This window comes from Gallus gallus, chromosome 10, assembly GCF_016699485.2.
Source record: "Gallus gallus isolate bGalGal1 chromosome 10, bGalGal1.mat.broiler.GRCg7b, whole genome shotgun sequence".
NCBI lineage: Eukaryota > Metazoa > Chordata > Aves > Galliformes > Phasianidae > Gallus > Gallus gallus.
In genome coordinates, this window is record NC_052541.1 from 12,945,128 (window position 1) to 12,956,098 (window position 10,971).

Consider the following 10,971-nt stretch of genomic DNA (forward strand, 5'->3'; position numbering starts at 1 on the left):
GCCACTACAAAAGCCATGGACAGAACTACCTCCTGGGCTGTGCCACGCAGCAGCACTCCAGCAACGCAGCTCTCCTCCACCACCGCTCCAACGCTTCCCCCTGAATTACATTCATTAGGAATTTGAATGTTTCTTTCTTCCATCCCCCATCAAATCATTACTCCGGAATAAATGCATTCATCAAGCACCTTGCTCGCTTTGTTCGCTCCAGTTTTAAAGCATCTCCACCTCAACGCTCGCACCTGACTCGGCGCTATCGCACGGGAGGGAAAATAAAGCAGGAGAGGAACAGAGCACCAACCACAACATTGCGCAAAGCAATGGGAAGATTATTTCTTATAAATAACCGATGTAACGGAGCAGCGGAAGGGCCGCGTTCCCTCCTCCCACCTCCGATCCCTTCCACAATTTCTGGGCTCGCACGGAGCGCGCATATTCCAGATGGAGAGGAGGAGGTCGGCTCCTAATGACACGTCTTTGGCTGCCTTTGGAATGAATGATTCATTCGGCGCTCGCCGAGCCGCGGAGCCGCCGTTGAGTTACGTTTCTCTCAAATCCGTATCTTTAATTCCGGCGCTGCGTGTGGGACCCAGCAAATCACGGAATTACTGCTGTAACTTCAGATTAGTAACGCTCTCTAAATGATAGTCTAATTCCAGGCCTTCATGCTTCCCAGCGCTCCCGCCTGCGCTGCCTTTCCCTGGGAGGTTTCCTGCGGAATTAGCGCCGCCGCCGCCGTCTCTCTCTGCCCCTTTTTAATTTCTCCAATGACTCCTCATTAGAATCTCTATTAACAGCGCTCCTTGGAACTTTGCTTTCCCACGGTACAGCCGAATTCAGGCTGAGATCCTTTCTCCTGATGGGGTTACGGCGGTGGTTTGGCCCTGGAAAGGGTCTCTGCGGCGGCTGATGCCGGCCCTGCGCTGGGGATGGTGCAGAGCCCCCCGGGGTGCGCGGAGCTTCCACTTTTCGCTCTCTTGCACCCAGATGGGCGCGGGCTCGGGCCCCGATGCTGCCCTCTGCCCTGTGCCAAAAGGACGGGGCCGGGCACCCGCACCCATACGTGCAAGCAGAGGGAGAGCGGCAGCATCCTGCCCATCTCGCTCCTCTCCCGCACCGCGGGGGCAGCGAAGAGCCCCGGGAAGGCGGTGGGGACGGCTCCTTCTGCATCCCCCCCGCCCCGGGGCTGCCACGGCCCCCGAGGGCGCAGGGATCGTCCCCGCGGGCACCGGGCGAGGGGCTGCGGCCGTACCCTATGAGTGCCCCACGGGGCACCCAGGGACTCCAACCCCAGCCGGGGGTGCTCACCCCACACCGGCTGCAAAAACGTGCCGGGGCGGCTCGGCGGAGAGCGCGGTGCTTTGTGTCGCCATGGGAACGGAATGCAGATTTGCCAATTGCTTTTTTTTCTTTCTTTCTTTCTTTCTCCCCCCCCCCCCCCCCTTTTTTTTTTCTCCCTATTATTTGCCAGACATTGTAATACATATTACGTCCCAACTTCTGGGGCTCGCGGCGGAGGTGCGGGAGGCTCTGTGCCTGCGCTGCCGGAGGGGAGCGCCGGGCTGCGGGACCCGTCCTGGGGATCCCCTCCCTGCAGACCTCCCCAGCAACAGCGAACTCACAGGGAAAGTGCAGACACGATCGCCAAGTTGGCCTTCAATGGGAGGCCGGGATCAAGCCCAAAGCCGGGGAAAAAAAAAAAAAAGAAAAAAGAAAAAAAAATAGAGAGAGAGAGAAGAAATAGGAGAGGATAAAATATCACTAAGCGGGTTTTTAGCGAGGTCCGACCGCAGCCTGCGCCGGGGGGGCTTTGTTAGCAGAGCAGCCCCGGGGGCTCCTCTCTTCCAGCCCGCTCCCACGCACCTGGAGCCGAGCGCGTGTGCGCGGTGCTCCCCATCCCTCCCGCCCGGTGCCGCGAAGCCGCGGGTACCGCTGCCCGGAGCGCGGCGGAGCGGCCCGACGGGGCGGGCGCTTACCTGGAGCCCCGAGGTGGCGGGCGGAGGGCGGAGGGCGGCGGGCGGGGCTGCTGCGGGGCCGCCGGTGCTGCTGTAGCCGCTTCCCCCGGGCGCGCAGGTCTGGAAGTCATTTCTACTTTCGGTTATCTAGCTTTATGATGGCTCCACAACACTCATACAGCTAGATAACCAAAGACAGAAACATCCCTCCGTCGGGGGCTGCCGTCCGTCGGGCGCGGGGCGAAGGCGCACGGCCGGGGCAGAGCGGCCGGGATCTGCCACCGGGGAACCACGGAGACAAAAAAAAAGAGAAAAAAAAAAAAAAAAAGATGAATATGCGGAGCAGAGACGGAGCAGCGCTGCGAGGAGGAGGCAGGACGCGTTGAGCCGAGCCGAGCCGAGCCGAGCCGAGCCGAGCCGAGCCGAGCCGAGCCGAGCCGAGCCGAGCCCGGCGCGGTACCGACCCGGCAGCAGCACTCGCGCTCCCGCCCCGCTGCCCAACTTCTACTCCCCTCGCATGGTAATCGCCCCCTTTGGGAAGTGACGTCACGCCGCGCTCAGCCAATCCTCGGCCCGCATTTAAATCAGCGCCCCCTTTCCCGCGCTTTCGCACCCCGGCCCGGCCGAGCCCCGCTGGACGGGGCGGGCAGGACGGGGCGGGCTCTCACGGAGCCGCACGACTCAGCTCAGCTCGGGACGCCCCTTTCTCCCCCCCTCGCGTCTCCCCCGGACCGGCCTCCCTCCGCCCGCCGTGCCGCCCCTCCGCTCTTGTTCTGGGCGCTGCGCCGCGCTCCCCCCCTCCCCGCAGTGTCCCCTCGGCAGAGGCGGGCGGCACCCCCCGCACGGCCCTGCGGCCGACTTCTCCTTTCTCCTCGCCCTTCGCCCTCCCTTCTCCCTTTCCCTGACCTTTTCCTCTTCCTACCCCCTTTCCCTACCTTTTCCTTCCCCTTTCACGTCCCTTTTCCCTCTGCCCCACGACGCCGCTGCCCTCTCAGCCTCGCAGCGCCCGCCCCGTCCGTGCTCTGCCTCGAAGGGCCCCGTCCCGATGAGCTCCGGGCTGGGGAAGCGCTGCGATCCCGCACGGATCCCCCCCCGACGCCCCTTTCTCCCCCATTTTAATTATTTCCCCTCCGCGTTTCGCCGTTTCCCTCGCGGGTTGTCAGCGCCGTACGCGTGTAGTGACAAATCCGGCACATACAAATAATAACAACGGTGAGAATAATAACCAAATGCCAGGAGGGAAAGGCGCTTTATCTGAGACGCCGATCTGACCTACGCGCCGCGAAATAAATAAATAATGCGCTCAAAAGAAATAAAGAAGAAGAAAAAAAAAAAATCACAGAATAATCCGTCGCCGCTCCTAAACGTCCCCTTTCCCTTCAATCCGGGGCTCGACCAAAACGTGACCTTCCACAGAACGGGGGAGACGGGGACGGAGCGAACGCTGCCGGAGCGGCCGCGGTTCCCAACGCCGCCCGCGTTCCCGGCGGCTCCGCTCGGGTTATTTATCCCTCCCTCTCCCCGCTTCCCTTCTCCTCTTTAAAAATAAAATAATCAAATCAAATCAAAAGGAAAGGAATAAAACGGGCGAGCTCAATTAAGCTAAAAGCTGTAGGAGCGGCGCTGCCAGCTCGGCGCACGGCACAGAGCTCCCGGCCGCCTCTCCCTAACGAGAACCGGGCCCGGGGGTGCCCCGCCGCCCCGACGGCCCCGCGGCGGCCGGGGGGAAACCTCCGCTCCTTCCTCGGCCCCTCGGAGCCGTCCCCGCGGCCCGGAGCCGCTCGGGAAGGGTTTGGCTGTGGGTATTTTAATCATCCCTGGAGAAAGAGGGGGAGGGAAAAAAAAAAAAAAAAAAAAAAAAGAATTGCTACAAATCGGATCTGCTTCATTTTCCGGCTCCGGATTTTGCCCTCATTTATTGCGGTCGCCGTGACGGTGATCGCCGCCGGCGCGTTCCCCGCGTGGGGATGGGGATGGGGATGGCGCACCCCCCGGGGCAGCGCGGGGCAGAGGGGCCGAAGGCTGCCGCGGTCCGTGGGCCTCGGACCGGCCTCGGTTTCTCCCCGGGGGCGGCCCCGTCCTCCTCGCGGGTCCCCTCCGGCCGCCTCCCCCCTCCGCCGGCCCCGCGGCCCCGCTCCGCTCCCCGGCCCCGTTCGTCCCCGCCGTCCCCGCTCCGAGGCCGCGGCAGCGCTCGGCTGAAGGCACCGCGCCGAGGCCGGGGAGCGCGGCTCCCTCTCCGCCGGGTGAAGGACGCGATTTATCCTCGCGGAAGCGCGGATATCTCCATATATTTATTCCCGCTTCGTTCGGTAACGCCTCGCTCGGCTGCGAGCGCCCGCCTCGGCCCGCTCCGTGCAGGCAGAGGCCCAGGAGAAAAATCGCTGTCTGCGTTTGAGAGGTTTTCGGCGTCGCTTAAACGTCGGGTTGGAATTTTATTATTATTATTAATTATTATTATTATTATTATTTTCTTATTGATTTTATTTATTTATTTCGGGCGCAATTTAAGAGCACAAAATGGCTCCTTGGCACCGAGCGAGGCACAGCGGGCAGAGCCCGGAGACGGCCCGCAGCCCCCGCACCTGCAGGCACGGCGGGACACGGGGACAGACGTGGGGACACGGGGACTGCGCTTCCCCCGCATGCACGCGCAGAGCCGGGGGAAAAAGAATAAACAGGAAAAAAAAAAAAAAAAAAGCCATCGCGATTCCTCGGCTACAGCCCGATATCTCCGAGAAAAAGCGGGGACGTCTCCCCATCGCCGGGCGGAGGTTCAGAGGGTTCTCTCCCAGCCGTTCCCCGGCGCTGCGCGGAGAGGTCCGGCCCGACCTCAGCCCCGACGGGGCGGGCGCGGCTCTGGCCATGGTGCTGCACTGCCGCCGCTCCGCGCCCGCGTTGCCTCCGCGCTCCGGGCCCCGCCTGCAGCGCTGAGCTCCGCACCGCGGCTCGGCTTCGCTCCGCTCCCTTCCCCGGGGGAGCGACGCCGCCCGCCTCAGCCGTCCCGCAGCCGGAGCCGGGCACGGGGAGCCGCTCTCCGCCCGCGCCTCGGAGCGGCCCCGGTGCCCGTTCCCCTGAATTATCGAACGTGATCGCCCCGCGCCGAGTCCGCTGCCTTCCCCTCTTCTACGTCCTGCACGTCTGACGTCACTTTTCTTTAATTAGGAGAAGTTATTTTTAGCCAACCTAGAGTAACCCCCGCGCCTCGCCGCCCCGAGCTGCATCGTGTCTTAATTGTTTGTCGCTTTTCCTCCAACAATCGGGGCTTCGCCAACTCACGGGAGCGGCGGCTCCCGACGGGCGTTCGGGAAACGCGTTGCTTTGTTTTGCAATTAAAAGCCGCGTCTAAGCGTGCCACGGCGCCGGAAAGGCTCGGCCGAAGGGTCCCACAGCCCGGCCGCTCCTTCCTGCGGCCGTCGGGGGCCGGGACTGAGGGCGGGACGGCCCCGGACCCTCCTCGTTCTGTGGGGCGGGCGCACGTCGAGGGGCTGCGGGGGAGGTCCGGGCGGTGCGCGCTGCCAATGCACCTGAACTGCTACGGGTCGGCTTTCCGTAAGGCTGAGGCCTAAAATGCGTTTTACTTCCAGGGAGACACGGGGGGGGAAAAAGAGGAAAAAGAAAGAAAGAAAGAAAAGAAAGCAGCAAGGAAATAAACGTCCGCAGGAAGGGGAGAGCAGAGAATGAATGGGAGAAAAACATGGAAGGGAATTAAAAAAGAAATAAAATAAATTATAAATAAAGATTTTTAAAAAGAGGGGAAAAAAGGGGGAAGAAAGGGGGGTGGAAATGCAGCGAAGGTACAGAGAGAAGCAAACGTGAAATAAAAAATCCTCCCTCAGCAGAGGCTGCCGACAGATCGCGTTATGGGCAGCGGCGACCCCGGCGCTGTCCTCGGAGCTGAACCCGAGGGGGGGGCGCGGTGTCGCGGCGTCCCCCACCCCACGGAGCGATGCCCCGCAGCAGCCCTCGCTGCGTCCGAAGGAAAAATCCCGGAGCGCGGGGTCTCACCCGGGGCCTAACGCCGGGATGCGCCGCGAGGCTCGGCCTCGGTCGGGCGTTCCGCCCGCTGCACGCCGCTTCGTCCGGCCGGCGGGGACATTCAGGAGCCATCCGGCTGCAGCGTGCGGCTCCGCTCAGCCCCGGCTCCCCGCCGCCCCGTCGGGGCGCCGCTCGCCCCTTCGGGCCGCCCCGTCCCGGACACGCGGGGAGCGCCGCCCGGAGCAGAGCGGCCACGGCAGCCGAAGGAGCCCGGGGGCACCCGCTGCCCCCCCCCCTCCCGCCGCGCTGGGCCCCGGAGCCGCCGTGGCCGCGGGCTGCCCGCCCCGACGGGCGGTGGAGCCGGGAGCGGCGCGGGTCAGCGGGGTCCCGCAGCCGGGGGGACACAACTTCCCGGCGGGGAGACGATCGACTTCTCCTCCCCTTCACTCCATCCTCCTCCCCCACCGGGGCAGAGCCCCCGCGCCCCGCAGCCTCCCCGGGGACCCCCGGTGCCGCCACACTCACGCTTGCAGCCGAGGCGAGGGCAGCGACGGGGCCGTCCGTGGGCGAAGCGGGCGGCGGGGGCCGCCCTTCCCGGAGGGAGAGCGGCGGGGCGGGCAGGGCTCTGCCCCCGGCGCCCCCGGTACCCCCGGTGCGGGGGGCGGCGGTGCCCGGGCTCTTCGCGTCCTGCCGGCTGCTGCCGGTGCCGGTTCTGGTCGGTGTCCAGGAGCTGCCGCCGGCGGCAGGCTCTGCCCGCACTGACGTCAGCCCGGCAGCCTCCGATTCACTCCAACCATGGCGGAGAGGAGGAGGAGGGAGAGGGGGAGGGGAGAAGGCGGGGGGAGGGAAGGAGGGAGGGTGAGAGGAGGAGGACGGGAGGAAGGCGGCGGCGGCGGGGGTTGGTCGCCGGCAGCTCCACCGAGCAGAAACCGCAGCCCCTCCGTGTCACCCCTAATTACCCCCCGAAGATGGGGGAAAGGGGGCTCTCCCCCCACACCCCATCGAGCCGCCCTCTGCCGCCCCCTCGGGGCCCCGTGCCCTCTGCGGGGCCGCGGCGCACCGCCGGGGCACGGCTGCGCCTCCCGGAGCTTTCTTCCAGCTGCGGGGGGGTCGGGGCGAGGTACCCCTCCAGGGGTGCTCCCCGGAGCCCCCTCGGCCGTGTCCCCACGCCCGGCGTTCAGGAAGGAACGCCGCCTCCCCATTGCCTCCGCCGTACGGAGCATCACTGCGCGCGCTCCCCCCGACCCTCCCGGCACAGCCCGGCACGGCCCGGCTCCCGCACCGCTGTCCAAGTGCTGAAAGTCCGCGAGGCTCCCCGGAGCGGCACGGCACGGCCCGGCACTGCACGGCACTGCACGGCCCGGCACAGCACAGCACAGCCCAGCCCAGCACAGCACAGCCCAACATAGCCCAGCACAGCCCAGCGCAGCACAGCACAGCCCAGCATAGCCCAGCACAGCCCAGCCCAGCACAGCACAGCACAGCTCGTCACGGCACGGTGCGGTGCGGCACCGCAGCCGTCGGGCAGAGCAGAACCACGAGCTTTCCGTGGGGGGAGGCGGCAGAAAGGGAGAAAGAGGCAGAGGGTCCCTCCAGCGGGCCGGGCCGGGCCGTGCGATACCGGGCCGTGCCGTCCGTGCCGCCCCGACGGTCAGGCCGGGCCGTGCCGTGCTGTGCCCGCAGCATCCCGCCCGTGAGCTCCGGCCGAACTCAGGACACGAGCACGGCGGTGCCGCGTGCCTTTCTCTCCTTCCCTCTCTTCCTTCCTCCGCTCCCCCTCCATTTTTCTCATCCTTATATTCCCCTTTACACAATTATACATTTAGCGTTTCGCCTGCAGCTTTTGCAGAGCGAGGAAAGAGAAAAATGATTATCCACATATCTATCTATTTCACAAATCCCCCTCCGCTCTCACAGCCTCACTTCGCTCCCGACCTTTTCTCGCCTCCCCTCCCGCATTTCTCCCACGTTTCATCCCCGATTCACCCGAGCGGTGCCCGCGGCTCCGGGAGCTGAAGGCGCTGCGGTCCCCGGGCGCGTTCCTACGGAGGAGAAACGCACCGATCGCGGCCGGGAGCTCCGCACACCGAGCGCACCGCATCGCCTCCGCATCCGCGGTTTTAAATTTGCCCGTTGTTTTCCTTTCGCATCCGCGAGTTGCCACGAAAGGAACTACGGCCCCAAAAGCCGCTGGCAGCAGAAAGCGGAGCCCGGTGCCAAATTCGGCGGCATTTTATTTTCAAAGCAATTAAGGAACGCCACAAAAAGCGTCTTCTCCTCTTCCCGGGGAGTGTAAGAAATCCTTTCTCTCTCCCGGAGTCGAAACCCAATGGCATTGTCGTTAAACACGAAAAGGAGAATATGAAGAAATTGCAACACTCCCTCCCGAGCGCTCCCCTCCTTCTCCCCCCCCCTCCCTCCCCCCCAGTTTATTTGCCCTAATAATTAATTCACAAGAGCTTAACTTCGGTGTAACCCCGGCGGTCTTTTCATTAAAAAATCCCCGCGTTTCCTATTGAATTAGCTCTGCTCCATTGTCGCTGAAATGAAGACGCCAAACCAACTTTTACCCCGAGCATTTTCTCACCAGCCCAAAGAAAAGTCTCTCTCCTTTTTCTTTTCTCCGATTTTTTTTTCCCTCCCTTTTTCTTTAATTCAAGCACCCAGGCGATGGACGTGTCCTGCAATTTAACTACTTTCAAATTCTTTGTTCGGGTCCCACTGGGGCTCTATTGTCACCTTATTGAGAGAGCTTATTGCCAAGTCAAGCCTGAGTGAATTGAGACACGCACGGGAGGAGCCCGGGGCCGGGAGAGGGCTGCTCTGCCCGGGGGACCCCGGCCCACGTCCGAGGGATGGCGATGGGCGCGGGGCAGAGGCTGCCCGCCCTGCCGGGACCGCCGCGTTCCCCCGGCGCCCGCCGAAACCCTCCTCGGCCCCGGGAGACGGAGCGCGGAGCCGCGCAGGGCCCGGCCCGGAGACGGGGATGGAAACGTGGGTGGAAATGGGGCAGCGCTCCCGAGGATGGCCCCGCAAAGCCCCGCGGCGCCGGCACCGCCCGTGCCCGCCGCTCCCTTACCTGCGCTGCCCGCCTCCCCCGCCGCTTCGCCCCGCTCTCGGAGCACGGGGACGCGTCCCGGCCCGCTCCCCGCCGCCCTCCATCGCCCTCCGCTCACTTTCGGAGCTCCGGGGCTCGTCTCCCGAGCGGGATACGAAAGGGCCGCTTTTCTTTTCCCTTTTGCTGTCCCCTCCCGCTCCCCCCCAACCCTCCCCCCCCCCCCCCAGCCTGGAAAAGGGGGGTGCGCGCTGCGGGAAGGTGTCGTGTCAGTAGAAACGGCGCTGGGAGAGCGGTGCTGGGCACGAGCTCCCACGTAAGCCCGTACGTCACCTATAAATGCCCGTTTCTCCGATGCCTCGGCTCCCGGGGCGGCGGCAGGAATGCCTCTGCCCCGCTCCGCAGCTCCCTCCTCCCTCCCGCGGCCCTCCCCGAGCCGAGGGGCGAAGGCAGAACCACGGGGTACCGCTCCTCCGCCTCCGTACCCCCGCAGCCGCCCCCAGAAACCATCCCCGGCCCTCCCCGGGTCCTCGGTTCCGCGGCTCCGAAGGGCTCCGCGACGTGACGCTCCCCGTGCCCCGGCGGACGGCGAAGCCCTTGACCCCTGCCCCCAGCCGCCTGCGGGGCACCGGGGTTAAGCAAAGTCCCGCCGCCGCCCCATTGTCCGCCCGCAGCGTTCGGCCCCGGGGTCTCCTTCGGCCGCTCCGTGCCCGGCCCCGACGGGGCGCGCCGGGCTGCGGCATACGGACAAAGGGCCCGAGGTGGGGAGGGGGGAACGGGGAAGCGCCCCCACCCGCCGTGCCCCGAGTCGCTCACGCATGCCCTGACCCCACTCCCGGCCCCGCTACGATTCCGGCGGGCCGTTCGCTTCGGTTGCTGTTGGGTTTCTTCTTTTCTCGCTGCTCGGGGACAGCGGGTGGCTGCCGTCGGCCCGAGCGGCGGTGACAGCGCCTCGTCGGGATTTATTTGTATTCTTTCCCCTCGGTGGGGATTTGCGAGAGGGGCGCTTTAAAAAACAATGATCGAATCGTCAAAAATAAACGAATCGAAGACCGCACGGAAGAGGAAATCGGCGACAACGGCACGCAGCGGCGGGAGGGCGGCCCCGACCCGGAGTCCTTCCCCGGAGCCGCTCGCGGTGGAGACCCCCGGCCCACCCCCGGCCCCCCCGGCACATCCCTTTTCTCTGCAGCCACGAAGCCGCCGAGGGGCGGATTCCGGGCACCCGGCGGTGCGGCCGCGGCGCCGTTCGGCACACAAAGAGGGCCGCGTACGGCCTCGCCCCGCTCCCGCGGCACCGCGCACCCCCGCGAGCCGAGGCCCCCCCCGGCCGGGGGGCACCGGGCCCCGCGCTGCCGTCGGGTTTGCGCTCGGGGCTTTGTTTGTCCCCGTTCCGCCCCGGCTCACGGAGCGCTCGGCGGGCTCCGGAGGGTGGGAGCGGCCGCACGGTGTTCCCCCCTCCCCGAGCCCTGTAGGAGCGCGGAGCGGGGCGGGAACGGAGGAACCCGCGCCCCGACGGCCGTGGCCCGGCCCGGCCCTGCCCCGCCTGAGCGGCCCCGAGCGGGCGGCAGCGGCGGGCCCGCAGCGACACCTGGCGGCGAGACGCGGCACTGCAGCGCGCGGCCCAGCGCGGCGCCCTGCGAGCCCTCCGGCGTCCCGCAGAGCGCCCGCGCGTTCGCGGCGGCGCTGGTGGCGGCAGCACCGCCCCGCCGCTCAGGTGCGGCCCCGACACCGCGGTCCCTGCCGCTGTCACGCGCTGACGGCCAAAAGCAAAGGGGAGACGAGCAAAAATAAGCGTTTCTTCTCCACGCTCCTTATATTCGACCGCGGCAGGACTCGAACCTGCAATCTTCTGATCCGAAGTCAGACGCCTTATCCATTAGGCCACGCGGCCGCCTGCAGAAGCACTTTTTCGCGCGCCCTACTGGCTCCACCGCCGGCGGGCAGTGCGGCTGCGCGAGGGGCGGGCGGGGCGTCCGCGCGGCC

At 65.8% G+C, this 10,971-nt stretch overlaps 1 protein-coding gene and 3 non-coding genes across 4 annotated transcripts in view; 1 reads left to right on the forward strand and 3 right to left on the reverse strand.

Moving 5' to 3' along the window:
• LOC107054204 overlaps window positions 1-6,932 on the reverse strand; it is a 36,932-nt gene extending 30,000 nt beyond the window's left edge. Inside the window, exons 1-2 of the mRNA XM_046899327.1 lie at window positions 6,928-6,932; window positions 6,456-6,679 (exon numbers count right to left, since the gene is read on the reverse strand). Of these exons, the coding sequence (XP_046755283.1) occupies window positions 6,456-6,679; window positions 6,928-6,932 (229 nt within the window). The remainder of the gene's footprint in view (window positions 1-6,455; window positions 6,680-6,927) is intronic.
• Window positions 2,079-2,164, reverse strand: MIR9-3 (microRNA mir-9-3). Its single transcript, NR_161939.1, has one exon. It is a non-coding gene; the product is annotated as a microRNA mir-9-3 (primary transcript).
• Window positions 2,094-2,150, forward strand: MIR9B-1 (microRNA mir-9b-1). Its single transcript, NR_161968.1, has one exon. It is a non-coding gene; the product is annotated as a microRNA mir-9b-1 (primary transcript).
• A 3,874-nt stretch (window positions 6,933-10,806) lies between the features above and the next one.
• On the reverse strand, window positions 10,807-10,879 carry TRNAR-UCG. The gene has a single exon. It is a non-coding gene; the product is annotated as a tRNA-Arg (tRNA).
• Window positions 10,880-10,971: the final 92 nt, after the last annotated feature.